General features: G+C 33.8%; 8 protein-coding genes across 8 annotated transcripts; 4 read left to right on the forward strand and 4 right to left on the reverse strand.

The window, feature by feature from the left end:
• Positions 1-389: 389 nt before the first annotated feature.
• PHYBLDRAFT_130473 (hypothetical protein) lies at positions 390-1,239 on the reverse strand. The gene is made up of 2 exons (XM_018429365.1): positions 1,101-1,239; positions 390-701 (listed from the first exon to the last, which is right to left on the reverse strand). The coding sequence occupies exons 1-2, from the start codon at positions 1,202-1,204 to the stop codon at positions 545-547; spliced, it is 261 nt and encodes an 86-aa protein (XP_018298193.1). The 5' UTR covers positions 1,205-1,239; the 3' UTR covers positions 390-544.
• Positions 1,240-5,981: 4,742 nt separating this feature from the next.
• On the forward strand, positions 5,982-6,873 carry PHYBLDRAFT_157452 (hypothetical protein). The gene is made up of 3 exons (XM_018433617.1): positions 5,982-6,060; positions 6,127-6,435; positions 6,610-6,873. Exons 1-3 carry the CDS (start codon positions 5,998-6,000, stop codon positions 6,685-6,687), a joined length of 450 nt encoding a protein of 149 aa, XP_018298194.1. The 5' UTR covers positions 5,982-5,997; the 3' UTR covers positions 6,688-6,873.
• Positions 6,874-8,304: 1,431 nt separating this feature from the next.
• Positions 8,305-9,567, reverse strand: PHYBLDRAFT_59195 (hypothetical protein; the record flags this gene model as incomplete). The annotated part of the gene is made up of 1 exon (XM_018440451.1): positions 8,305-9,567. One exon carries the CDS (start codon positions 9,565-9,567, stop codon positions 8,305-8,307), a length of 1,263 nt encoding a protein of 420 aa, XP_018298195.1.
• Positions 9,568-9,884: 317 nt separating this feature from the next.
• Positions 9,885-11,075, forward strand: PHYBLDRAFT_163195 (hypothetical protein; the record flags this gene model as incomplete). Its single annotated transcript, XM_018434751.1, has 4 exons — positions 9,885-10,098; positions 10,227-10,282; positions 10,644-10,672; positions 10,979-11,075. 4 exons carry the CDS (start codon positions 9,885-9,887, stop codon positions 11,073-11,075), a joined length of 396 nt encoding a protein of 131 aa, XP_018298196.1.
• Positions 11,076-13,210: 2,135 nt separating this feature from the next.
• PHYBLDRAFT_140167 (hypothetical protein) lies at positions 13,211-18,950 on the forward strand (the record flags this gene model as incomplete). The annotated part of the gene is made up of 20 exons (XM_018430341.1): positions 13,211-13,364; positions 13,675-13,819; positions 13,979-14,145; positions 14,275-14,458; positions 14,544-14,755; positions 14,825-14,937; positions 15,055-15,163; positions 15,250-15,464; positions 15,593-15,687; positions 15,811-15,885; positions 15,967-16,208; positions 16,317-16,399; positions 16,493-16,745; positions 16,906-17,071; positions 17,173-17,281; positions 17,361-17,470; positions 17,575-18,220; positions 18,369-18,479; positions 18,580-18,715; positions 18,823-18,950. 20 exons carry the CDS (start codon positions 13,211-13,213, stop codon positions 18,948-18,950), a joined length of 3,453 nt encoding a protein of 1,150 aa, XP_018298197.1.
• A 911-nt stretch (positions 18,951-19,861) lies between these two features.
• Positions 19,862-20,293, reverse strand: PHYBLDRAFT_163197 (hypothetical protein; the record flags this gene model as incomplete). The annotated part of the gene is made up of 1 exon (XM_018434752.1): positions 19,862-20,293. One exon carries the CDS (start codon positions 20,291-20,293, stop codon positions 19,862-19,864), a length of 432 nt encoding a protein of 143 aa, XP_018298198.1.
• A 712-nt stretch (positions 20,294-21,005) lies between these two features.
• Positions 21,006-22,215, forward strand: PHYBLDRAFT_163198 (hypothetical protein; the record flags this gene model as incomplete). The annotated part of the gene is made up of 4 exons (XM_018434753.1): positions 21,006-21,083; positions 21,646-21,738; positions 21,975-22,050; positions 22,154-22,215. The coding sequence occupies 4 exons, from the start codon at positions 21,006-21,008 to the stop codon at positions 22,213-22,215; spliced, it is 309 nt and encodes a 102-aa protein (XP_018298199.1).
• A 3,217-nt stretch (positions 22,216-25,432) lies between these two features.
• On the reverse strand, positions 25,433-26,308 carry PHYBLDRAFT_89534 (hypothetical protein; the record flags this gene model as incomplete). Its single annotated transcript, XM_018443720.1, has 3 exons — positions 25,433-25,742; positions 25,845-25,872; positions 25,945-26,308. Coding segments are annotated over 3 exons (702 nt in total), but the record flags the coding sequence as incomplete, so codon positions are not given.
• Positions 26,309-27,577: the final 1,269 nt, after the last annotated feature.

Raw genomic sequence — 27,577 nt, forward strand, 5'->3', positions numbered from 1 at the left:
TGGATCCAAAGAAGTCTGTGACCAATATTCATACAAATATGGATATCTATAAAGATGAGGAGAATCACAACCATAACATCATACAAATCTATATTATAAATTTTATTTTATTTTATTTTGCCTTTGCTCCATTCACTAACCAATAAATATCACCCCCCCTCTTCAATTTACTATTATTATTATTATTACTATTATCTAACACATAAATAAAGCCTATTCTAAACAGCATGACTTTTGTAGATAGAGACGTCAGCTTATTATTTATTTATCTAACTATCTATTTGATTGATTGTTTGTTTGTTTGTTTGTTTGCTTATTTGTTTGCTTATTTGTTGATATACAAGAATCAATATAATGATTTCCAGCATAAACACTATACACACAGAGAGAGAGAGAGAGAAAGAATATTATATAGTATATGCTTAATTACATACAAGAAGTATATACATACAAGAAGTATATACATATATAATATAATAAAGTAAAGTAAAAAGAAAATCAAATCTAATTTTGTTGTCTTTTGTCAGTCATGTATATAAATCGTCTAGGATTGTCCAATCTTTTGCATCTTCTCGCCAACCATGCTGTTGACCTGGAAGAACTTGGCCACACAGGTATCAATGCATGCTCCCTCTGGCTGGTTCAATTCTCCTTGTTCGTACTTTGTAACGATGCACTTGGAGTAGCACGACTCGGTGATACTATCTTGACGTTAATATAACACATAACATATATCACCACCACCACCATCATCACTAAATATATACACACTACGCATACACTACGCAAAACTACGCCTAAATTACACACACACACACACACACAAACACTTGAACACACAAACACACACAAACGTACCCAAAAAAAAATTCAATATACGTACCCAAAAATACAATATTTTTTTTTGTGTATGTATGTATATATGTATATATGTATATATGTATATATGTTATATGTTATATGTTATATGTGTGTCCGTGTGTTCGTGTGCGTGTTCGTGTGCGTGTGCGTGTGCGTGTTCGTGTTCGTATAGTGTAGTGTAGTGTATATATATATATATATATATATTTCTTATTCCTATTGTTATTCAAATACCTTACCGATTGAACAGATCAGTCACCATCTCAAGTTCTTGTTCGGCCATCATCATATTTTGAGGGTTGATTGCCTGCTGAGGCTGAGAATTTCCACCAAAGAATGACATGCTTTTATATAGATATAGATATTATTATTTTGGTGAATGAATGATCTTATATATCCAAGTTTACGAAAAATAAACATATAAAGATATTGTTTATTTCATTAATGATGTCATGGACCACAAGTCACATTTCCTAGTCTCTTTCTATGTCTGTCTCATCATATACTCATTTCCTATCCCCATTTTCTCCCTCTCAATTTATTAATTATTTTATTTTTTTTGGTCAACCAATCGATTGGTTTAGGTAGACAGACGGGCTAGAGTACATATAGAACATTAAAGAGTGCATTTCATATTTAACCTTGCGATAATATACAAAACATGCATGTACATTAATTTATACAAACCAACTGTGATTACTAGATTTATCTACACAATGAAATTTAATAATGGCACAAAAGCACAAAGAAGTATCATGCATAAATATTATACATACATGTACGCACATAATATTACAATTGATCCGTAGATCTCCCAATAAATGTCTTTTCTTTTTTTTATTTATTTATTTATTTATTAACAAAGCAAATATTTCATTGACTATTGGTAACAAATAATCATAAATGGTCATAGTAGTAATAACAGTAATACAACAATGAACATCATGTAAATTATGAGAATAAAGTTTCAAGTACAAAGTACAAAGCACCCAAACCTCAAGAAAGTTCTTCTTTCCTTCCTTTTGATTTGATTTGATTTGATTTGATTTGATTTGATTTCTTTTTGTACTAGGCAAAGTAGAGAGAGAGAGAGAGAGAGAAAAGAGGAGAGGAGAGGGGGGGGGGGGGGGGGGAGTTGGTAAGATGTTTGGTAGTTAAATTAACCTATATTTCCTTTTGATTTTGTCAACTGTCAAAGTATCAAGTACTATTTAATCTACATGTATCACATACAAATACACAAACTTTTTCTGTGATATTGTAGGTAATATTAATATTAGTATTCAAACTTCACAAAAATAAATAAATAAATAAATAAATAGAATAATGAAAGAGGTTAATGCAATTTTGTTTCAATTTTATTTTTAAAGGCTTATAAGCCAGATTATAATACACAGACAATTTATCGTACTTGATGATGATATAATTGTCAGTCGTGATCTTCCTCTTTTTACATTCTCAAGCCAGAGCAGTGGTTATTAGAATAATAATAATAATAATAATAATAATAATGATAACAATAACAAAGAAAGACACAAACCAAAAATGGAGGAGGAGAAATGAGCGGTATAGAGAACGGAACTTGCGCGCAAAGGAAGGGGGGGTAGGGGCTGAAAGGGGAGGGGAAGGGAGGTGAGAAGATCGGCCTTAGAAGCAGCTGGTTTCGATTAAGGAGGTCTTGTGTGAAGAATAAAAGCAAACGAGAAAGAGAAAGAGAGTTAAACATAGTATTTCTTATTGACAATTCCCCAAGTGTATATTATGTATGTCTGTCTGTAGAGTCGCAGCAAAGGGGAAGGATAAACAAATATTATAAATTTAAATACAAACAAAGTACCCAACATACAAAAAAGAAACAAAAAAAAATCTTTTTGGCGTATTTCAAATTTATTTCTTGATTTATTTGTATGTGAATTTGTACAAGGTACATTAAAGAAAGAAAGAGAGAGAGAGAGAACATTAACAACTGGCCCATTTTGCTGCTTGCAACTGACTGAATAGCATAAAAGAAGTCAGATCATAATATACTCTATATTTCATTTGTTTCAAAAATCAAATTAAATATTTGGAATTATATAATACATACATACACTTTAGATCTCTCTAGATGTGATGATTTCCTGTCGCCGGGCCGGTGAACAATTCAATGTGATATATATATATATATATAAAAGGTGTCACAAACAAAAAGAAAGGGTACTCGGAAAACGGAATGAGTCCAACATTGAGTAGGCCCTTCTGACCCATAGGTTTACTATCATATCATTTAAACTTTTTTTTTTCATTGAAAGCACAAATTACAATAGGCCAATGTTATTGGTCTGCCTTGGCCTGGCCTGGCTTGTATTGTATTGTATTGATTTAATTGAGAAACATTAATTATAAGGACACGATGTTTTATGGAGAGCTTGATACGACGCTTTCTTTTCATTGTTGTTGCGACATTTTAGGCAGGAAATTTATCTTGAATATCCTTTCACATGTCCTAATTCCAAGGTATAGATAATATAAGCTAGTCTACCAAGAGGCATTCTTTCTCTTGCTCAGATAATAAAAATAAGCTAATGCCTTTTTGCCTTTGACCAAAAAAAAACAAAATAAATAAATAAATAGTAATCTATGAATTCAAAGACAAATGAAACGCAATACATTCCATTTGTATAAACATCGTGTCCCTAGACTCTTCACTCCTCAATCACTCAATTTTAGACATATTTATTAGGCAATTGAATACGTGACTGTTAAATATTATGTCCCGTCACTTTTTTTTCCTATTGAAAAAAAAAAAAAAGGAAAGGAGAAATGGAAAAGGAAAAGAGATAGAAAAACCAAAAAAAAAAAAAAAGAAAGAAAAAAAGACTGTACGTCGGGACTGCAGACTTTCTTTTTTTTTTTATATATATATATATATACATTTTCTTTTTCTTTTTTTTTTTAAAAGAAAAAATCACAATGGTTGCAACGAAGAAGAAACAAACCATTCCTTATGCTCGATTCCTAAAGTCAACTGTCGAGAAGCCTCAGGTGTTTTTTGTACCGGATCAAAAGATTACTACCGAGGCATTACAGACATCAAAATACTTTTATGACACTGGTAATAAGAAATAAAATAGTTATAATAAACTTGATTAGATTAACAATAAAAAGAAGTATGTTTGTAAAGATCATCATATTATTATTTTAACAAGATCTATATGCAAATATAATGCATCCTTTTGTCTAATTACTCTCTTGCTTTATCTTATTTATTTTTTAAAAAAAATAGCAAAACAATATGAAGAAATCCAGTTTTCACCTTTTACCGAATTATTGACCGAGGGATTCGACAATGATCAGATCTGGGAAGAGATCGCTACCCAAAACGAGCCATTCTTAGACTATTCCAAGTCAACCCTCAAGGAGTTTTCAAAGATCAACAAAAAAGGAAAGCGTGACCAACAAAAAGTAAAAGAAGTGTCATTTGAAGAAAACAGTAGTGACCAAGAGAGTGTCTCGGGCGAATCGGTCGAACTCGACGAACATCATGACGATAATGACGAAGATCTACTTTCTGAAGACGAAGATATGGCTCAATTAGAAGACGAAGACGAAGACGAAGAAATGGAAGAGTTGGAAGGTGAACAAGACGACGAAGAAGAAGAAGAAGAAGAAGAGAAAATTGTAGAAGAGAAATCTGCTAAGCGGTAAGGACCTTTTTTTTTTCTAAAAAAAAAAAGAAAGAAAGAAAGATACAAAGCTTATACTTGTATGCACAAATATACATTTATTAATATATATATACTTGAAAATAATAATAATAATAATAATTCTTTGTGGATTAGTCCTAAAAAGATCTCTGAAGTCGACGATGACTTCTTCAACCTCAAAGAATTCAATGATTGGACAGAAAAACAGGAAGAGCTTGATATGCAATCAGACCGTGAAGAGGATGAGGATGACGAGGACGCTATTGATTTCGACAATGATCTGGACGCTCTTGAAGATGACGACGATGAAGAGGGTGATGATGAAGATGTGGGAGGTGAGTTTTATGATCCAAGCTTTGATATATCTAAATATTTATCATTGTGATTAAATAATATATGTACTAATTGTTTTTCTGTGTGTGTGTGTGTGTGTTTTTTCAAAAAATAAAATAAAATAAAATAATAATTTGCAGATATTACATACAAGGACTTTTTTGAAGCACCAGAAAAACCCCGTCGTACCAAGGCTGGTGAACACAAAGTAAAGTTTGCTACTGAAGATTTCGAAGAGGAATTAAAGGACGACGAAGAAGACGAAGAAGAAGATGATGATGATGACGAAGAGGAAGAGGAAGAGGATCAAAAGTCAGCAGTCAAGATCAAAAACCTTTTTGATGCTGATGAGGAAGAGGGATCTGGAGATGAAAAGACAGCTTACCAGAAGCGTATGTCTGCTGTTCAGGCACAGATTGACCAGTTTGAACAAGAAAACATCGGAGAGCGTCACTGGACACTCAAGGGTGAGAGTTCAGCAAAGGCGCGACCTGTGAACAGTCTTTTGGAAGAAGATATGGAGTTTGATCACTCTGTAAAGGTAAATCAACTGCCCCCCCAAAGAAAACTTTCTTGTGATATACTATACTATACTATACTATACTATACTGCCCTGTTTCGTCTTGTCTTAATTTGAATTGAAAAAAAAAACATCATCATTCTTACCGTAATTATCGCCATTTGTAGCCTGTACCTGTCATTACACAAGAATCTACAACTGCACTTGAGGATCTCATTAAGAAGCGTATTGTCGATGTAACGTATCTTTCCGGTTTTTGTTTTTGTTTTTGTTTTTTTTTTACATGTGATAAAGTCAATATTCATATATAGATAGATATGAATGAGAAAGGTATATTATTCATAGTGCTAATTTTTTTGCTTAACATCTACTATGTACTACGCTTTTGTTTTGTAGAATATGTTTGATGATGTTGAGCGAAAATCCGATCCTTCTGCACGACCTTTCTTGCCCTCAAAGCGAGTAGAACTCAACGACCAAAGATCCAAGAAATCGCTTGCTGAACTTTACGAAGACGACTATGTAAAGAAGACCACAAATGACCAGACAAACGAAAAGGACGAAGCGTTGAATAAGGAACACGAAGAGATTTCGACCATGTTCCAGACCCTGTGCGAGAAGTTGGATGCGCTTAGCAACTTCCACTATACACCAAAGGCAGTAAGTTTTACCTATTTATATATATATATATATATATATTAAATTTTAAAATTATAATAATTATAGCCAAAGCCAGAGATCACTGTGGTCAGCAATGCTGCAGCTATTTCTATGGAGGATGTGACACCCGTCAATGTGTCGGATGCTACCCTGTTTGCTCCCGAGGAAGTGTACGACAAGAAGCGCAATGTGATCAAGAGCTCAACAGAAATGGAGCAGGACGAACGCAGACGCGCAAGAGCAATGAAGAAGAAGTTGGCCAAGAAGGAGAAGGATATCAAGGAGCGCGAGTTGAAACTTATCCAAAAGAACAACCCCAATGTTGGAAGCAGACAAGCCAAGACAAAGGCTGTCAAGGAATTGTTGGGACAAAAGGTAAGCAAGAAAATAAGAATAGTAATAAGATTAAGGTTTTTGTGTGTGTGTGTGTGTGTGTCTTGTACTGGAATATCAAAGACAACGGCAACGGCAATAGCAATGGCACAAAGATAGCTGGTGGTGGTTACTCACACCTTTTCTTTTTATTTATTTATTTATTTATTTATTTAGAATGTTACTGTCATCAACAAGGATGGCAAGAAGATCAGTACAAAGGACAAGCCTATTTCTTCAGCTTCTCTTTTCTAGACAAAAATATATATATATATATATACAAAATGTTATTATTATTATTATTATTATTATTATTTCTTTACATTCACTCTATTTTCTTTATCCACATTGCATTCAATTGTTCTTTCTTTCTATATTGATTTATTAAATACTATATATTCAACCATAAAAATAAAAAATAAAAAGAACTATTGATTTTTCATTATTGAAACATCTAATTATTATTATTATCAATATAAGAAATAAATGATAAGATCTTTAGTTTTTTTAGCTTTTTTTTTAATAGGAGAATGCATATGTGTGTGAGTGCTATTGACTGTCATGGAATCTTATTTGTAAGCTACATTATGTATATGCAATGATGATCTATGTATCTATATAATATGTGTATATGACCGTAAGAAAGGTTTGTTTCAATAGTATAATTTTTGTGCACATTTTAAACTTATTTATTATATACAAAAAAAAAAACGTTCTTCGTAGATCATATATGGCTAATTGTCTATAATTGTATTACTCTTAATATCTAAGAAGAAGAAATGTATACAATAATAGTATTGCCTGATAATATAAAGTAGTTTAAATTAGGCGCCTAATTGTTTAATTGTTTAATTGATCAAAAGTCATTCAGTTCATTAATTGATTTTGACTATTTATTTATTTATTTTTTAAAAAAGGCAATTTCTGTAATTTCAATAATTTTTTTTTTGGTGACAGAAAATAATGATAGGTAGAACAGACTGTCATAAAGCGCACGTTTTTATTATAAAATGTATATAAGCACGTATATATACATATGAAGATGAAGAAAAAAAAATAGAATAGAATAAAATCATAAAGTTTGAAAGTTTGAAATAAATAGAATGAATGAAGAATAAGAAAGAATTGTACATATGAGAATTAAAGCAAGAATATGTGAAGTGAAATAAAGAAATAAAGAAAAGTACAGTGTAAAATAATAAAATAATAAAAAAATTTGCAAGGTTTGAATAGGAGAAGGTTTCTCTACTTCTCTCTTTCGTTTTTTTCGTTTCTTTTTTTTTTTTAATTTTTTTCATTTTTTTTTTTTTACCTTTGCAGTACATAGAGAATCTTTTGAAGTAATAAAGTAAATGGTGGTTGAAAAATATGTACAAGACGAATATATCGTTCTTAATCGAATATATATATATATATATATGTATATGTATATGTATGTATGTATATATCGGGCTGCTTGACATAAAGTCGGTTTGATTGGTTCGTTTGGTTTGGTTGATTTGATTGAGTGTGCTTGATGAAGCAATTGTTGTAAAGAAAGGACGGGCAAACGGGCAAATGAATGTATAAATAAATGTATGAATAAATGGGCGAATGAATGGGCAAAAATGACAGGACGAATGGACGAATGAATGGTCGTATGAATGGACGAATGAATTGGCGAATGAATAGGTAGAATAAATATATATATAAATAAAAAGAGTAGATGTAGTTGAAGGGTAGAGGCTTTATTGCCATTGCCGTTGTCATTGTGTGTGTTTTTTTTTAGTTTTTTTTTTGGTTTTTTTTTAGTATTTTTTTTTTGGTTTTTTTTTGAGTATTTTTTTTCTTTGGTTTTTTTTTATATAAATGGCAAGCATATATGCATATAAGTCATGAAGTACAGGCCCTTTTTCGTTTCCATTCAACGACATTGCATTCGGTAGTGGCAAGGCTAGCCATTGAATCGTTATCGCTTGTACTGATAGCTGTAGTTGTAGCAGCTGGATTATCGAGTCCATCGCCATCGCCATTGCCATTGCCATTGGTAGTCCCGTTTTCGTTTCCGTTTCCGATTTCTAATTCAATCTTGAACCGTCCTTTTTGAACTACACTTGGACGACGTTCGTAGTTTGACTGGAGGCGTAGAGAGGAGATAAAGGGTGTCTCATCGACAGGGAGGGTATAATTGCTAGACCGAATGCTAGAGTATGTAGTCTGGCCACCGGAGGAGATTGTTCTCTGTAGAGAGATACCAGAATTAGGGTTCAGCTGGTTTAAGGACTGGTGCGACTGACAGGAAGTATTGGAATGATGGTGGTAATGAGGTTTGGATTCAACGTGGCACTTGTCTTGCAATTTGAGTCTCTGTTGATCCGAGCCCGAATCCGAGTCCTTATTATTCTGGCTTTGATGATGCTTCTGTTTATGCTTTTGCTTGTGCTCCGGTTTGTGTTCCTGATAGTGCTGCTTATGGTTGTGGTGGTTGTGGTGGTTGTGGTGCTGGTGGTTCTCCTGGTGTTCCTTATGCTTGTGCTGCTTTTGGTTCCAAAAGTCCGAATCCCAGATAGACAGGTTCCTGGATCGAGTCGGACCAAACCGAGGCGCGTGTGTTGAATCTTCCTGGGATGGATCTTGTGTTGCAAGGTAGATTTTCTGGTCAGACGGGGAGAATTCTGGGCATCTTCCGGACTGGTGGATCCTGATGCCTGTAATGTCCGCGAACTGACTTGCGGTCAAATCTTCTGAGCAAATCGTCTGGCAGCCGTTGTGAAAGTAAACATCACTGACATTGAGGTTCATATTGTTGCCCTTTTCATTTCTGATGTTTCTATTCTTGGTGCTAGTTCCACTGCCACCGCTGCCACCGCTGCTGTTGCTGATTCTGCTACAGTTCTCGGGTTTGTTACTGTTGTTGTTCTCGTTACTGTTCTGGCAATAATGATAATAATTGTAATAAGAGGTTCTTGATGGTGATCTTCGGAGATATTTTTCGTTTGCAGCAGCCTTTGCAGTGACCGAATTGTGAGTCCCATGCTTTTGGTGAGGGCTGTGCTGACGTCGGGTAGGCCATCGAGTCAACCGGGCTAACTTGGTTTGCAACTTTTCGGATACTCCAGAAACACGAGGAAGGCTCTCAAGCAAGTTAATGGCCATGATGGAAGGGGCGGGAAAGGAAAAATGATAATAATGTCAATATTACTATTATTATTGCTATTGCTATTGCTATTGCTATTGCTATTTCTATTACTATTGATAATAGTAATAATAATAACGGTAATTAATGTGGGGCCGAGTTGTTAAAAAATATACATATAATAAGAAAGAAAAATTCAGGCGATTATTTAGTATGCAGAAGAAAAAAAAAAATTTAAAAAAAAATATATAGTGTGAACGTATTTTGGGGGTTTTCTTTTTCGGTTTTCAATAGAAAGGAAATATTCGAGTCTTGGCTTGTATAGAGAAAGGCAGCAATGTTCGCAGAAATAGTCGTAGTAATGTTCGTAGTAATGTTCGTAGTATTATTCGTAAAAATATTATTCGTAGTATTATTCGTAGCAGTGGTGATAAAGGCTGTAGCTGAAGATGTAGTGATAATAAACGTCTACCAAAATTCCAATTTATTATTTGAGATGAATAAATATACAAAATACAAATGTGAATATGCAATTAAGAATAGAAATATGAGTATGATTATAAGAATTACATAATGAATATATAGATATAGATATATACACATTATATACATTATATACATTATATATATATACCAAGATTAGTCAATTTATATATTATCATTAATTGAAATACTAAAGCTATAGTTAACTTACCAGGCCAGGACGATAAGGAAGAAGTACAGTACTTGATACAGGTAAAATAGAGGGAAAATGAAAATAAAGAGAAAGAGAGGTTGGCAGCAGAAAAAGCAAAGGAAAGTGGCGGTTGGTGGTAGATTTATTTGATTTATTTGATTTATTTGATTTGATATGATTTGATTTGGGTTGCGGAAATAGCTAACATTCATAGCCGATTTTATTAGTATTTTATTTCTTATTTTGCGCCAAAGATTTTTCTTTTTCTTTTTCTTTGTATTATATTATTATATTTAATATGAGAGGCCCAGATAATAAATAATTACATATATATATATATATATATATATATTTAATTATTTAATTATTATAATTAATAAAATAAAATTATAATTATAATTATAATTATTATATAAAAAGTCAGATGCAGACAGCTTGAATGCATTCTTGTATTTATATATGAAAACACAATTCACCAAGGGCAAAATCGCCTCAACATCACCCTTTATTTCTTATTTTTACCTTTACACTTTACCTTGCTTGCTTGCTTACTTGCTTACTTGCTTACTTGCTTATCGTATTCAGTCCCCCCCCCTTCTTCCACTTCCTCTTCTAATCAGCCATATCTTATTTACTTGCTTCTTATATTTACTTATTTGATCTGTCCCATTGATCACCCACCCCTTGTTTTTTTTGTTATGTTACGCATCGTTCTTATTCTTATACGTGTAATCTTCTTTTCTCTTTAAACCTAGCCTTACTATTATTACTATCACTATCAATCGACCATCTTTGAACGTCTTGTATACTTGCTTTGTTGGTGAATTACAAGCACTCGTTGGACCTAGATAGAATAGTATTGATTATGTAACATTAATATACACACACACACACACACACATATATTACAACCCCATAAACTACACTTTTTGTGTACATAACCCACAGCTTAGAAAAACAAAAAAAAGAGTAAATAAATTAATAGCAAGTTTAAATACCAAACTGGTTTAATACAAGGCACCTCATATTATTTATTCCTCTCTCTTTTTTTTTTCTTTCTTTCTAAAGCAAATTAGTAAGTAATTGTCCAATACAACGAGCTTATATAAAAAAAAATTAATCCCCCTAGTTACCTCGTCGCGTCTTAAAAATATTGCGGTCGGAGAAACATAATCGCGTTAGTATAGGCTGAGTATACATCGGATACAAAAAACCCCCATTTACGTTTAATGATTGTCTTGTCTTGCCCTGTTGTGTATATATATATATATACGCTTTAAATAATTATTCAATATCACTAGCCTAATATACTGTGAAGAAAACAGTTCAGCTATCCATAAATACACAAAAGACAAAATTACCTAGGTTGTAGGTGAATATCCACTAATATGTATATATTTGTTTATGTATACATCCGTGGTATGTAATGCCTGATATTTAGTTCATTCACCTATCTCGTTATTATCTTTGTAAAAATTGCGGTTAATGCAGTCTATCTAATTCTTGCTGTTGTTGTCTTTCCACTCTGGATTGTGCAAAAAATCCAGTTTAGTTCAGTCCAATCGCAATTTTTTCTTATATTTATTTTTACCAAGGGGTTATTCTATACATTCAGTACTTCCGTCGCCATATTGAATGGCAAATTATGTATATCTAAGCTAACCAGTAAGTATTGCTTTACTGGCCAATTGGATTGAACAAATGGCTGTGTTTTTTGATGGAAGAGATGGTATTATGAACTTCTTTTTTTTTTAAAAAAAATATATATACTATTTCATACTAATAATATGTTTTCTCGCAGTTATAAAAAACACTATTCATTCGGCTAAAGGATGTGTATGAATTAGAGCTATGTAAGACCTGAATATCTTTTGCTCTAAGTTTCAATACAAAGCATATATTTATTAAGCCTTTTGGCCAGCTACTGTCGCTATCACAGTCACGTGTTTTAATTCGACTCTGTCTGATTTTTAAAAAAAAATTATAATTGACATTAGCTGTGACACCAAGGCAAGTTTGTGGACATGTCTGTTGTTGGACAAGTGACATTCTGGGTCGTGGGGGTCCATTATGACTACCAAAGAACGGGTACTCTTGATGTTTCCAGGAGTTCACAAGAATCGAAAATATACACATTTGTTACAGATTTTCCTACCTTTTTTTTATTTTATTTTCTTCTTCTTAAATAAGTATGGATATGCTATTATTCTATTATTATTTCACTAAAAGAAGTATATACATAAGATGCATAAACCAACAACAGCCAAAGAAATTCTTCCCCTTTAACACCAAGGGATTCTTTTACTCTTTACTCTTGCGCTCACCTTTTTTTTTTGGTTTAGGAAAATGGTACATATTAATTTTAATAACTAGACTGAAGAATATCTTTGCACATTACTATATTTGACACTTCTTTTATTCAAGTATCTATACTTGACCAATCCATAATTCTTTTGGCTCTATTAAATCCCAAGATATTGCTATCCCCTTCTTTACATTTATATATACATACACAGACATGTATGTGTATATTTCTTGGTCTATTTTTCACCCCCATTTTTTTTTTCGTCTAGTACAAAGGCGTCATCAATTACACATTTTGGCAGTCAGGTCTAACCACCACACACATTCATATTACCCTTTATATATATTCAAACTATAATCCTATCTAGACACACATACTCATACACTCATACACACTAACCCGTAAACATATACGTTTCTCTCTTTTCTCTCTTTGCTTCCTTACTTTCTTGCTTCTTCTTTTTCCTCTTTCTCTTTGTTCCTTAAACCGTTTCATTAATCTTGCTCATTCCAAATCTCTCTCTCTCTCTCTCTCTCTCTCTCTCTCTTTATTATTCTTATTATCTACTTCTTTATCTTTTTCTTTCTTTCTTTCTTTCACTCTCTCTCTTTTTAACACACACACACACACATCTACATAAATAAATAATATATATCTCTAATATATTTTACAAAAGTCGACTATGCCAGCCAACGAAGCTCTTACAACACCGTCACCTCCGACATCTCCTTGCGATGGAACTGATTCCAGTGTTAGCACCACACCTGAATTGAACCAGACCATTCCAAAGTCCAATCCTGAAGACGGACGCGAAACGAAATGCAGTGTATTGAACCGTAAGTTGGATAATGTGCCAAACCTTGGTGTACATATATATATATATATAATATAGATAAACATACATACATAATGTTATGCAATATTCAAATTTTGTACATGCATAAATACAAGCACATAAATAGATACATACATACCTATGTTTATCTATGTCAGTGTAGAATAAATAGACTATAAAGTTATTGGACCAAAGCCATACCAAACCAAGCTAAGCTAAGCTAAGCTAAGCCTGTAACTATAAATACATAAATGTATATACATAAAAATGGTTGTTTATTTTTATACATGTAATATGTATATTATGTATAGATGATGCGATTCTTTCACAGATATTACCGAGCACCAACGAGTTCGAGACAAAGTATACCCATGTTTTCCATTGGAATATTACCGACTGGAGAAGCCTTGAGCCCAAGAGCCATAGTCCTGTATTTCATGCAGGTGAATTCCCCTGGTAAAACAAAACAACAGAAAAGTGAATTGTGTATATTATTTGATTTCATTCAATTTCATTCAATTATATACATATATAATTGAATATTGATAATCAAATAAAACTAGAGAGAAAGGGATTATTAATGTAATCTTTTCTTGGTTGGTTGGTTGTTTTTAGGAGAATCTTATTGTTTCCAAAGGGCAACAGCCAACACGACTTTACGTCTGTCTATCTAGAGGTAGCAGATCCAGCAGCAAATAATCTTACTCCAGGGTGGCATGTGTGTGCCCAGTTCTCACTCATAATCTCCAACCCAAACGATCCTACAGTCTATTATCACAGCAGTAAGTATAAAAATAAAGTAAAATAAAGAGAGAGATAAAAGATTAAAGACATTTATTTTATTTTTTATTTTTTTTTTTTACTCAAGGGATTTAATTTAATTTTTTTTTTTCTATTATAAATATAATTAGATGCAAACCATAGGTTTTCAGCTGAAGAAGTCGATTGGGGATTCACTCGTTTTTATGACATCAAATTCCTGGCAAAAGCCTTAAACGGGAAAGGGCCTTTTGTTGTAAATAACCAAACCACAATTACGGTTCTCTTACGTATAGTCAATGACCCAACAGGTGTCTTGTGGCATAGTTTTGTAAAGTAAGGAATTTTTATAAGACAATTTCTTTTTCTTTATTGTTATCTAAAATATATCTAAATAATACCATTATTACTATTTTGCAAGTTATGATTCTCGAAAGGAAACAGGTTATGTTGGTATCAAGAATCAAGGCGCGACATGTTACATGAACTCTCTCTTGCAGTCCTTGTACTGTACTAATGCATTCCGCAAAGCGGTATATCAAATCCCTACCGAAAATGAAGAACCTACCAAGAGTGTTGCTCTGGCATTGCAAAGATGTTTTTACAACCTCCAAAATTCAAACACGCCAATCGGTAAAGCAAATTAAATTAAATTAATTTTTTTTTAAAAAAAAAAATCAAAAAATCTTATGTATAAATTAGGTACAACTGAGCTCACAAAGTCATTTGGGTGGGATTCACTGGAGGCTTTTATGCAGCACGATGTACAGGAGTTCAATCGAGTTCTTCAAAACAATATGGAAATCAAGATGAAGGTAATATTGACTTTGGTTATATATTTAATTTTAATAAGATAACTTTAATTGGATTAATCTTTAAATAAATAAATATATTTTATATATTATATATATATATATATATTCTATTATCAGGGTACTCCTGCAGATGGTGCGATATCTAATCTATTTGTTGGGAAAATGAAAAGCTACATCAAGTGTATCAATGTTGACTATGAATCGTCTAGAGTGGAAGATTATTATGGTATGCTGATAAGAACAATGAAGTCAATGATGATAAAAAGAAAGGATTATAACAAATGTATATATATATATATTTACATAAAATAGATATACAGTTGAATGTCAAGGGGTGCAAGACACTCCATGATTCATTCAAGGATTACGTTACAGTCGAGACTTTAGAAGGAGAGAACAAATACATGGCTGAAGGACATGGTCTTCAAGATGCACATAAGGGTGTGGTTTTTGAGAGTTTTCCGCCTGTACTACATCTCCAACTCAAACGATTCGAGTATGATTTTATGAGAGATACTATGGTCAAGGTATTGTGTTTGTGAACCAGAAAGAAGAAGAAGAAGAAGAAAAACAAAATACGAGAAAATGGCGGGGGGTTGGGATCGTGTTTATTTTTTTGGTAACTGTAGATGAACTGATGGAAGGCTTATGATAGATCAATGACAGACACGAGTTTCCAGAAGAAATCAACTTGGATGAGTTTTGCTCTATTAGTAACCCTGACGAACCATTTGACTATGTACTTCATGGGTAAAGTGGGATCAAGAGAAAGCTTATTGGATTCTGTATATAAATATATATATAGAATTGGGTCAATTGGTTGGCTATCTAACTTTTTTTTTTTTTTACTTATTTTGTAATTGTGTATTGTAGTGTACTGGTTCACAGTGGTGATCTTCACGCAGGTCATTATTTTGCTCTGATAAAGCCAGAAAAGGATGGAAAATGGTAATAAAGCAAGATATATATATATATATACATTTTTTGTACTTGACTAAGCGTAGGTTTTTATTTATCTTTCTTCTCTAGGCTAAAGTTTGATGATGATCGTGTCATTCCTGTAACCAAAAAAGAAGTATTTGACGAGAATTTCGGTGAAGAAGCTCCCAAAGAAATCGAGACACTACATTATCCTAGTACACCTATGCGAGTAAACAGCACAAAATTAATCAAGCGATTTACAAACGCCTACATGCTTGTATATATTCGAAAGAACAAACTTGACGAAATATTGGCTCCTGTATTAGAAGACGACATACCACGTCATCTTAGTAAGTGTATATTTTTTTTGAGAGACATCAATACCTTGAGATTGTCGACAATACAATATATAAACATATTTGAGCATTATATCAAGTCATATTAACTTGCCTTTGTAGAGAGGCGTCTAAGTGAAGAGCAAGCTGCTCTGGAAAAACGTAAAAAGGATAGAGAAGATATGCTTCTCTTCACAAAAGTAGCCGTAAGTCTTGGTTCCCGATTATATATATATATATGTGTGTGTAAAGAGAATAAACGAGGCTTATTCAGACTTACTTGCGTGTGTGTCTTGTAGGTCGTAACGGACTCAACTTTTCTAACAAGACAAGAGTTTGACTTGGCTGCATTTGATGACAGAGTTTTCAAGACAGTTGGTGGGGTAGAAGTGTTCAAAGTACCAAAGAACGAAAAGATTTTGACCTTTAAGCAACAATTGGCCGAGCATTTCAAACTTGATTTGGATAAAATCAGACTTTGGTCAATTCTCTTCCGATCCAATAAAACTGTCAGAGTAGATCAGGCATTAAGTTCAACAGAGGAAAGGATGAGTAAGTTTCGATTAATGAATGCATGAATGCATTAATCGAGAATTGTGATAATATAAGCTAGAGTACAATCAAATACAATAGAGTGCTTGTATAGATATATACACATGCATTATAGCTATAGCTATATCTATATCTATATCTATACTTATATATTTTGTAGCCATTGAAAAGTTACGAGAAACCACCTGTTTCAATAAACAAATGGGTGGATTTGCAAAGATTTATTTAGAGACTACTGATCAGCACTACCCCAAACTCCCAACCATAAAGGCAGACACTTCTATTGTCTTTATAAAGTATTTTGACATCTGGGAACAGAAAATGCGGTAAGAATATATATACACAGAAAACAAGAGAAAGACAGCGAAACAGCCAATCAATCCCATGAATCGGTACTAATTCTAACAATACCTTTTCTTTCGGTCAGTGGTCTGGGCCATATTTTTGTAAAGGCAGATGAAAAAGTAGGGGAGATAATTCCATCTTTAATTGAACGTGCAGGACTACCCAAAGAGTCTGCTATTACATTATATGAGGTTAGTCAATCAGTAATTTAGATAGAAATACATTATATGTATATATATGCTGCATTTATCTAAATGATTGAAACATTAGGAAATCAAACCAACAATGGTCGAATATATAGCTGTAAAACAGACATTTAAACAAGCAGAGATCCAACACGGAGATATCATATGCTTCCAGATGACTGTCAGCGATACAGAGTGAGTCAATCGATTTTATAGCATTTTCTTTTTGGTAGTGTAGAAGAAAATGATAATAATTAGCCAAATCAATATGAATGAACAACTTATCTTTATTGTTTTAGGGCCAAGAATATACAGGCACGTGGAGAATGTGCCACGGTGCGTGAATACTTCTCAAAGATCTATCATCGAACTATGGTTCAATTCAAGCCGAAAGTGGACAAGCGTGGCCAGGAGGTCAATTTGATTATGGATCGTCGGTCTACTTATACCTATGTGACCCGTGAATTGGCAAAGGCAATTTCTGCAGATGCATCAAGAATCCGGTTCACGACTGCCAGCCAAGGCACAGGCTTACCAAAGGACGTCTTGCCGTATTCTCCACAGCTCTCTTTGGAAGCCATAGCGCCAATGATGTTGAGTGCGACTGAATATGCTCACAGTGTCAGTCTAGAGTCGCTTCCGGTCCCTACAGTATACTATGAGATCCTTGATGTCAGTGTAGCCGACATGGAAACCAAGAAGTCGGTCAATATTGTCTTGCTAGGTCCTACCTTGCGCGACGAGTCCCCGATCACTGTTCTTGTGCCTCGAAACAGTACCATAAAAAGCCTTTCAGAAGCCATGTACCAGAAAAGTAAGACAGAGAAAAAGGACGTCGGAAATCTTCGTGTGTATGAGGCCGTGGATGGTGCGATTACAAAAGAGTTTTCTATGGACCAGCCTGTGGGTGAAATCACAGAAAAGGGTTCTGTATTGTATGCAGAGGTAATGTGTATTTTTCTATATAAATATATATATATATATATATATATATATATATATAATGATGATGATAAGCATTGAATTTTCAATGAAAGGGGAAAAGGAGTTGTTCATTGATAGCCTTTTTTTTCAAAAAAAAAAAAAACTATAGCAAATTCCAGAAGATGAGCGTACTATGGATATGGACAGTGATCGATTAATTCAAGTAGTTCATTATCACAAGTCCCCGACCGCTCTTCACGGTGTTCCATTTAGATTCGTTGTGAAAAAGGCAGGTTTTATTCTAAACTAATAACAATAGACTTGGGTTGCTTATCTTTTGATGTTATTTTTAATGCCATTGTCTGTTTGTACAATAATAGGGCGAGTTGTTTTCAGATACAAAGAAACGGCTGCAAAAGCGTATTGGCATGAGTGATAAAGAATGGCAAAAGGTCAAGGTCACGCTCATCAGGGACCTCAAGACGCCAGGCTATACCATGGAGAATATCGATAAAGGTAATATATAAACCATGTTTTTTTTGTTAAGGGTTATATACATATATATATATACATATGTATATATATATATAGAGCTTGGTTGTATTGACAGATGAACTTTGAAGATGATATTGTGTTACGAACATCAAAGTTTGGAGACGAGGATGCCTTAGGACTTGACCATATTGACAAGTCATCAAAATCAAGTCGCTTTGGTGTTCCATTCGAGCGTGGTATCTTTATTCGTGGATAAAACATCAAGAAAACTCAAGTTAACAAGATAATCAATCCAACCTTGTGAGAACCATATATAAAGATTTCCTCCCCTCCTACCTCCCCTTCCCCACCAGAACAAATACAGTTATTTTTTTTATTTTTTTTTAATCCCCCAAATCTCAATCTCCTATTATTACTATTACTATTATTTTTACTATTATTGAGCTAATTTACAAGCCTATGTCTGTGTCTATCTATATGCCTATGTATATATATATATATATATATATGTGTGTGTGTGTGTGTGTGTGCGTAAAAGAAATGCTGATTTCATTATCTTTACAGCAAATTCTTTCTTTCTTTCTTTCTTTTTTTTCCCATTATTTTATTAATCATAATTTGGCCTGACTAAATCCTTGGCACTAACATTCTATCGAAACTTTAACAAACAAGAAAATGGAAATAAAGAAGTCAAGCCCACTATGATAAGATTTTTTTTAGTAATGTGAAATCGGTTCTATTGACTGTCTTGATATGTCCAGTGGATCTTTAGATGTAGATGTAATTCATGAATACAAAACAAAAAGGTTTTTTTTTTAATATAAATATTGTTCAATTGCTACTTAATATCTTTACGCAGTTTGTATGTAAGTTGAGACTTTATTTGAATATATAAGATATTAGACCAGGGTTTTCTTTCTTATTGTGTGTAAAGTCCAATACAAAATTTTCTTTGGTGTGCATAAAACCACAAAAGATCGATATGTTTAGGGAGACCAGGTTTACTAGGGCTTAATTATTATATTCACCCATATATTCGAACTTATGTATAAATTAAAACTATAGAGAAATATATGTATATATAGCCATTTGTGATTTGTGATTTATGATTTGGAGTGTAGATTTGGTAAGTTTCTTTTTTTTTGTTAAAAAAATATTCTCGATATTTCAGACTTTGTCCTTGGAAACGGCCATTGCTCTTGCTATTGCTATTGCCTTTGTTCGACTTCGAAGTACTCTGGGTGATGTAGAGTTGGACTTGTCAACAAATCTAACATCCTTTTTTGGCTTGAATCTCGTTTTCTGGATTGTACTTTCTCCTAAAGAAACGCAACGAGGGGCCATGTTACAGGTTTTTGTGCTTTCTGAGGCAGACAGGATTTGAACCAAAGTGTGACAAGTAGGGTTATCGACTTTGGATGATGGAGTATTAGTATTTTGCTGAGAGGGTTTCAAAAGATGCACGATGAGCTTTGAATCACTATCAATGATTGGTGTACTGTTTAAATCGCCTTTGGTAGGATTAACATCAAAGGAAACATTTCCTTTCAAGGACATGGGTAGCCTTGCAATGAGTGTGGCCTTTCTGTGAGGGTGCATGATTGATTGATATGTATATATATGTATATATATATATATATATTCTAAAGGAAAGACCCACTTTATGTTTTTAGTATTTCATTTTAGGGATCTTGATATAAAGCATAGTCAGTAGAAATACGCGCACATATTAAGAAACAAATAAATCCAATAAATCCAATAACAATAATAGTAAATCACGTAAAATGAGCTTTGAAGATTATTCTTGCTATTGCTATTGCTATTGATTCATTCTTAAAGATAAACGAGTAAAAGAAGTACTAGAGTCCTAGAACTACAGCTTACTTAAAACAAGGACCTCAACGTGGAAGAAAGTGAGGGAGAGAAAAAATAAATAAATAAAAAAGTCAAGGCTGGTAGACTTTGATCTTTAAAGCATTTATAGTTTGCTTTTGGTCAACATGACAGGACTGTGACCTGTTCGCTCATTCATCTTGTGACAGGAGTTACTCTCTTTTTAACATGTGTCTATAAAGAAAGTAAAGTTGTGATGTAAAAGTTAGGAGACAATTGGTCAAAGAACAAAGTGAATCTACTAAGTACTTGATTTCAAATGTCTCATTGTCTATTACTTTCATATAATTATATTGTCATGCTATTAAAAATGCAATTGTGAGAATACAGCGTCTGTGCCTTTAATTGAGGTATCTATAGTATAACAAAGAAAAAAGGTAGCATCAATATTAACATTAGACAATACATAAATAAATGAATGAATGAGAAGCAAAAGGCTTTCTATTCACATAGATCAATCCAGATCTGCCAAGCAAAGTTGTTGGATTTACTAACAGTAACTTATCTATAGTCTCTATCTTAATGAGGAGCCATATATAAACTATCGATCTGATTCTAGACATATCTATCAACCCAACCATACTACAAAAAGAAGTACAAGAATGAAATTTCCCTCTTAATATTCTATTTTTAATATACTGCCTTAAAAAATAATAATTAATTATACTCTTTATATATAAATATAAATAAATATTCATTTGTTATCCTCATGTAACTGTGAACGAGTATCTTTTTTCTTGGGTAAGGTCTAAAGGCGTTGACAAGATTAAGTTAATTTGTTTTCTCTCTCTCTCTCGTTGGTATATGTATAATTACATAAAGACTTGTGAGAATTTGTGTATATTGGTGCAGTGTGTCTTGGCTGTATGCGAACTTTCTATAGATCTTATCTTTTACTGATCTCAGTAAATTTTGTTTTTTCTAAATGTACTAAAGCAAATATTATTCTAAAGAGATCCTAATAGAAAGTAAAATCTATATTTTACAGGCGTATATTCATTCTTAAAAGAACATTGTTCTTAATGCCCTAAATCTCATTAACCACCTATATCAAACAGTTTCTAGCTGTCAATGAGTTGGAATATACTGTGGTCGTATTTTACTACATAAAAGCTGTCTTGGGGTTAATATGTGAACTTGAATTGATTAAGGTAAAGCACATTTCTGCACAACAATTTTATATGTATATGATAAATGACTGTATGATTTAGGCTTTTTTTTTATTATTATTTATATATATATATATAATTAGCCACACAATTTAGTCTGAAGCATAGAAAGATGGTTTGTACATAATCTAATTAGTAGGTTATTCTTTGAGGTCCCGAGATCTTAATAGAGGACGATTACTGTCAATATTAAGACTGTTTTATTCGCTGCAATGTAGCCTTTACAGCAGGTCTTGGATATCAAAAATAAACAAGATCTGAAGGAAGGTTTCAGAAAGGTGGTCACTGATATTGGTTATATTAATGAAAATGCAGAGACCTCCCCCCCCCCCCCCCTCCTTTGAATATTTGCTATTTCATATATATATATTTATTTATTAATGTTTGATATATTTAGGTAATCACCTCATGGAAAAACATAATTGTTCTGTAGATGAAAAATACGGTATTTGTCTGTGAAATAATGTATAGTTAATATTAGTTGATTTCTCATAATATCATCAATATAGATACAGGGATGGTTTATGCCGGGAGATGGTATTCTTGCCCAGGAGATTATAATAACAGGTCCAGCAAACGCTTTGATGAACCTCCTTGTTCTCCTTATTATTATTATCATCATTTTACAATTGAGGTCCTAAAAGACAAACAGAAGAAGAAGAAGAAGAAGAAGAAAACACGGCTCACGTTTATTTCTTATGATTCTTCATCAATATTTGCTACTAGAAAAGAAAATGTATAATTGAATTGTTAGACCTATGTTCATTATGTTAAAGTATTTGTCCAAACTATCTTTCTTTCCACACTTATTACCATCTGATTTATTAAATTATGCAAGGCTTATATTAATAGCTGCTTGGATATTGATTTGTGTGAATATATTTTGGAAATAGTCAGTAGTTTGGATACCACGTTTTGAAACTATAGCTTGATTATAAATTTAAAGTATAAAAAGTGATGACAAGAAAGATTTACTGTCGTTCCCCCAATAAAAGCAAAAAAAAAATAAGAAGAAAAGAGTTATCTATTAACAAAGGAACCGAACATTTATTTCGTAAAGCAAACAGACAGACCAATATGAGACCATTATCTTCTTCTTCTTCTCCTTTATATATAAAATTCGACTGTTGTTATATTAAAAAACGCTGTTACTAAATAATATTGTGGCTTTGTTAAAAACAAAGCGGCTTTTGGAGTACTAGAAAAGAAAGATAAGTAACAAAGAATTGCAATAATGGCCTGTGGGAAGTTGCTTTATGGTAAATAGGGTAGAGTTATCATATGAATTCGGCCAAAGTTCAGTATGCATAGAACATTGTAAAATGAACCGTTTTACAATTGATCAAAAAAAAAGATATATAGTGACAATACTCTTGTTCAAAATGTTCAAAAATATAAATTAATTAATTAATCAATAGCTTGAAGATTGCCAAAATTGATAAAGTAAAATAATAATTAAAAAGAGAAGAAAAAAAAAGCGCCAATGCCTCATTTATACGTTAACTCGTCTTTGGTTATCACGCATATTATTTCATATCCTACAAGTATTTAAAAAGTATCTTGTATATACCAATAAGATAATGGGTAGAAAGATTGTATAAACTTTATGCACAACCTTGACTAATGTATCAAAAAGGGAGTTTGATACCAAATGTAGTGATTAAAGAATACAACATTCTTCTTTGCATTTCTTTTTTCTTTTTAATTGGCTCAGTCTATAATACGCTTGAAGTTGAGTTAAGGAGTATAGGGTGGGGTATTTTGTTATTATTTTATATTATATTATATTATATTATTAACTATGGCGTGAATTAATAGCATTCCATAATTTGCCATATACTGATAATGATGCGCTTGTTTTACGAGAACTCATGGATTGCTGTTCTTTTCCTGTCCCTGGATCCTTTTCATCGACATTCATATTGGCTGTTAAACACATCGAAGATATCGATTTTCTTTTAGAAAAGTCCATCTCACTTGGCGGTTGAATCAGTGTTGCTGCCGGAACCGATGGCGAAGTTGTCATCCGTCTAAGCTTAACCTCTGCGACTGAAGCTGGGATATCTTGTGAAAGGCATTTGACCCTAGTCTCATCTGAAGCAAGCTCATAGGCTTGTAGACTACCCAAGAAAAAGCTGTTCTTTGTGCATTCATTCTCATCAAAGTCATTGTTCCCAAATTCATCAAAAGAAAGACTTTGACCAGAAAGATGACTATTTTGATTAGAGGCAGTCTTGTCTTGTGTGCTAGTAAACTTTGTTGGGTGTATGTGAGAAGAGTCACCAAGGTTTTGTAGCAGAGATTGGCTATTGTTATCAAACAGTAGGTAGGAGATGTGCACCCTCAGGGCCGCGTTCTCTTGTGTGGCTGCTTGCAATTTATAATCTGTTGTAAGCTTCTCGTCTCTGAGAGAGTCCATATCGCACTGGAGAGTAATTAACCTTTCCATAAGTGCGATCTGACTTTCATTGACCATCTCGAGTTTTGACTGAACATCTTCTAGTTCGTGTGTTACTTTCTCGACTTGCTGGTTCAACTCAAAGTTTTCGACCTTGATTCTAACGAGTTCCTTTCTCACAGCTTCATTCTCATCCATACATTCAACTTGAAATACACCCTGTTTATTTGAGGGTACCTCATTCATCGGACTTTTCCAGCAAGAAGACACAGGAGAGTAGCATATGCTTTCAGGACGAACGGAGGAGTGGTTCTGTAGAGCTTCGTATGAAAACATATCTTCGTCGTTGAGGTAGCTGATTGTACTAGTACTTTCTTCATCGCCCAAAGTAGTGCTGTACGATTGAGATATACTCTCTTCCTTTGTTTTTATCTGCGATGAACTAGAAAGAAAGCTACGAGAGGAACTTATTGTGCGATCATGGGCTGCTTTCGTATTGCAATCAGACACCTTTTCGAGTTTACTAGAATTGTACCGCCTTTCCATCTCTATAATTGTCATCTTGAGCGCATCCCTTTCACTTTCCACATCTTGCTTATCCATCTTAAGCTCCAACAAGGTTTCTAGCGTAGCCTTGTGTTCTTTGTCCAACTTTTCAAATGCGTCCTTTAACTTTGCAAATGACTTACTATCTGAGTAAGTCATGTCACCATTATTATCAGGTGTACAGTTCACTCTTGATGGCACAGGAGGAACACTGTTGTAGACTACATCCGAAAACGAATCAACTGTAGGCACTGTGTCTGTAGATGAAAACTTACGCAACGAGCTAAAACTCTTGCGCATCTTTCTGTCACCAATATATTCGTCATCACTTTTTCGTGATATTGCCGACATTGTTATTGAGGATGTGAGGCCAGATACGGATTCCTTTCCATGAGATGTCCATCGTTTCTTGGTGTAGCTGCTAGTACTAATTGATCGTTGCATATTCAAATGCGGTGGTGGAAGTGGTGGCAGTGATGGATGCTTGGTGTTATTTTTAGGAGGTGGTTTTATACTCAATCGTCGCCAAAACCCGGTTCGTTTTGCGAGAGCTTGGCCTGATATTTTTCTGTCTTGATCCCCTTGATTATATTTCTTGCTCAGTACATCTAGTTTCTCGCGTGTGATTTCCTTTGACAGAGCCATTGCATCTTGAATAACCGCACGAAAATCTTCGTCGTATGGCTTGCACAACTTGCGTGATGTGACAATATCCAACAAATTCTCAAACTCATCTTCAGCCAAAATGGTTTCCTGAGATCGTTTTAACATTGCAATCGCTACACGCATTATTGTCTCGGCTGCTCCTTCTGCAAATACAATGTCATATATACGAGTAACAAGATCCATAGGAAATGCATAGGCAAATAGTGTAAGAAACCATTGTGAAGCATACATAGCAGCATGTACGGCATGGGTATCCAGGTGAGCTGCTACTTCAGGCAACAGCTCTGAAAGTAAGCTGGAGAATTGATACAGTCTTAACTGAAGGCCTTCCATGTTGTGTGTAAACATGGTACGCATTTCATAAGTCTCCATAAGCCTTTATTTTTGTTTTGTTTTGTTTTGTTTTTGTTTGGTATACCCATTGTGAGAATTATATAGATTTAAAGAGATCCAAACTTTTCTTTTTGTCCTTTCTTACCTTACAAAGACACAAAACGCCTTTTCTTCTTCCATCTACGGCAACAAGTATTGTATATTAATTACTAGAGATATAATTGCTATTAACGTGTGTAGGCTACTTGCATTCATTAAAAGAGGTCCAACCAAAAAGGCAAGGCCTTGGCAATATCCAACATCGGCATCATAAAGACTATAGGCTTCTAAAATGCGTCTCATGGATATTTGACCTGGACCGTCTTCTTGTTTGAACATCTCGATTCTAGGAAAAGTGCGCGCCAGGTCCCGTTTAATGATACGTTCTTGTGGAGATTTTTCGGAACATAACTGGCCATAGACAGTTTCAAGATGCAATGATCCTGACTTGCACATTGCTTGCCATACCAATCCTCTTACTTTTGCAGGAATTCCAGCTCCAAGCTTTACTGACAGTAGACGAGGTAATTTGCTTGCAAAATAATCAAAACATTGAATAATAGGTTCCCAGAAATCACAGTCGATTTCTTCCTTTGTCTGTTTATCTTCCTCGGCATCGATTTCTTTTTTAATGGTATCCGATGCGTCCGCGGCATTATTGATAACAGATGAACTTGTAGATGTGGAACTTGTGGGCGTGGAGCTTGTAGGTGAGGAGCTTTGGGGCCCAAGATTGTCTGTGACAAGGCGTTGAACTGTAGAGATATGAGCACGAAGTTGATTGGATTGGATACATATGGATTTAGGGTCTCCTTCCAATAGGGTATTTTGTCGTTCGATCTGAGCCAAGATAAAGCTAATTGAACCCTTTATTTATTTATTTATGTATTAATTTATTTAAATAAATAAATAATATGTCAATTGGTAGTAATTGTTTCTGGGCAGGATAACATACATAAACAAGCATGCATTTCCTTTCTTTTTGAAAAATACCTGCGGGGATATACTCTCGTCCTTTACTTGTAATCGGCAAAATAGATCTTCTGTTGCCTGTTCGTTGTCATCCAGAGGCAACGCACGGTCAGTTAAAAGTCGTAAGGACGAAACTGTTTTAGGAATCCCGGTTCTTTGTTTCGTCTGAACTTCTCCTATTTTGTTTTCCGACCTGCTTTCGTTGTCTTGAGAGTGAATGAAAGAGGGCGAGTCTTGCTTGACCGACTTTTGTGTCTTTTCACACAAAGTGGCCTGTGTTTCAAATTCTGGGCAAGACTCCGCTGTTGGACCGACTAGACTTTCAAGACTGTCATTGCTGTGTAGACAACTAGATTGTCTCTGACAATTGCGTAGAGTGCAATCGTTGTAAGTACTGCTTGAGCTAAAAACTCCGCTGCTATTCCTGCTACTTCCACAAGAGATCGATTGAGGGGAATCGGTACATGGAGACGCGACATTAGAATCAAACGATATTGGTCTCATCGCATTGTTGCACGGACTGAGAGTTAAACAAGTTTCGGTTTGCTGTTGAATAGAAGAAGCTTGGTCTTCGTTGTGAGACAAGTTTAAACCTGTAGGATAAACGATCAAGGGATGTGGAATCATCCTTTATATATGTACGTTTGTGTATATATATATATATATATATATATGATGGTCTGAAAGGAATATTGTTTCAAAATGATTTTTTTAAAGAAGATGGACAACAATAAGTAGAAAACAAGACAAGAGCTGTGTAGAGACAAAAGTTGGTGATAATTGACTAACAAAGGAGGTTAAAGTATGCAAGGGGTTATACCTAGAAAGAACTAAAAGGGGAAAGAGAGATGGTGTAGGCCAAGGGGC

Source organism: Phycomyces blakesleeanus (genome assembly GCF_001638985.1).
Source record: "Phycomyces blakesleeanus NRRL 1555(-) unplaced genomic scaffold PHYBLscaffold_2, whole genome shotgun sequence".
NCBI lineage: Eukaryota > Fungi > Mucoromycota > Mucoromycetes > Mucorales > Phycomycetaceae > Phycomyces > Phycomyces blakesleeanus.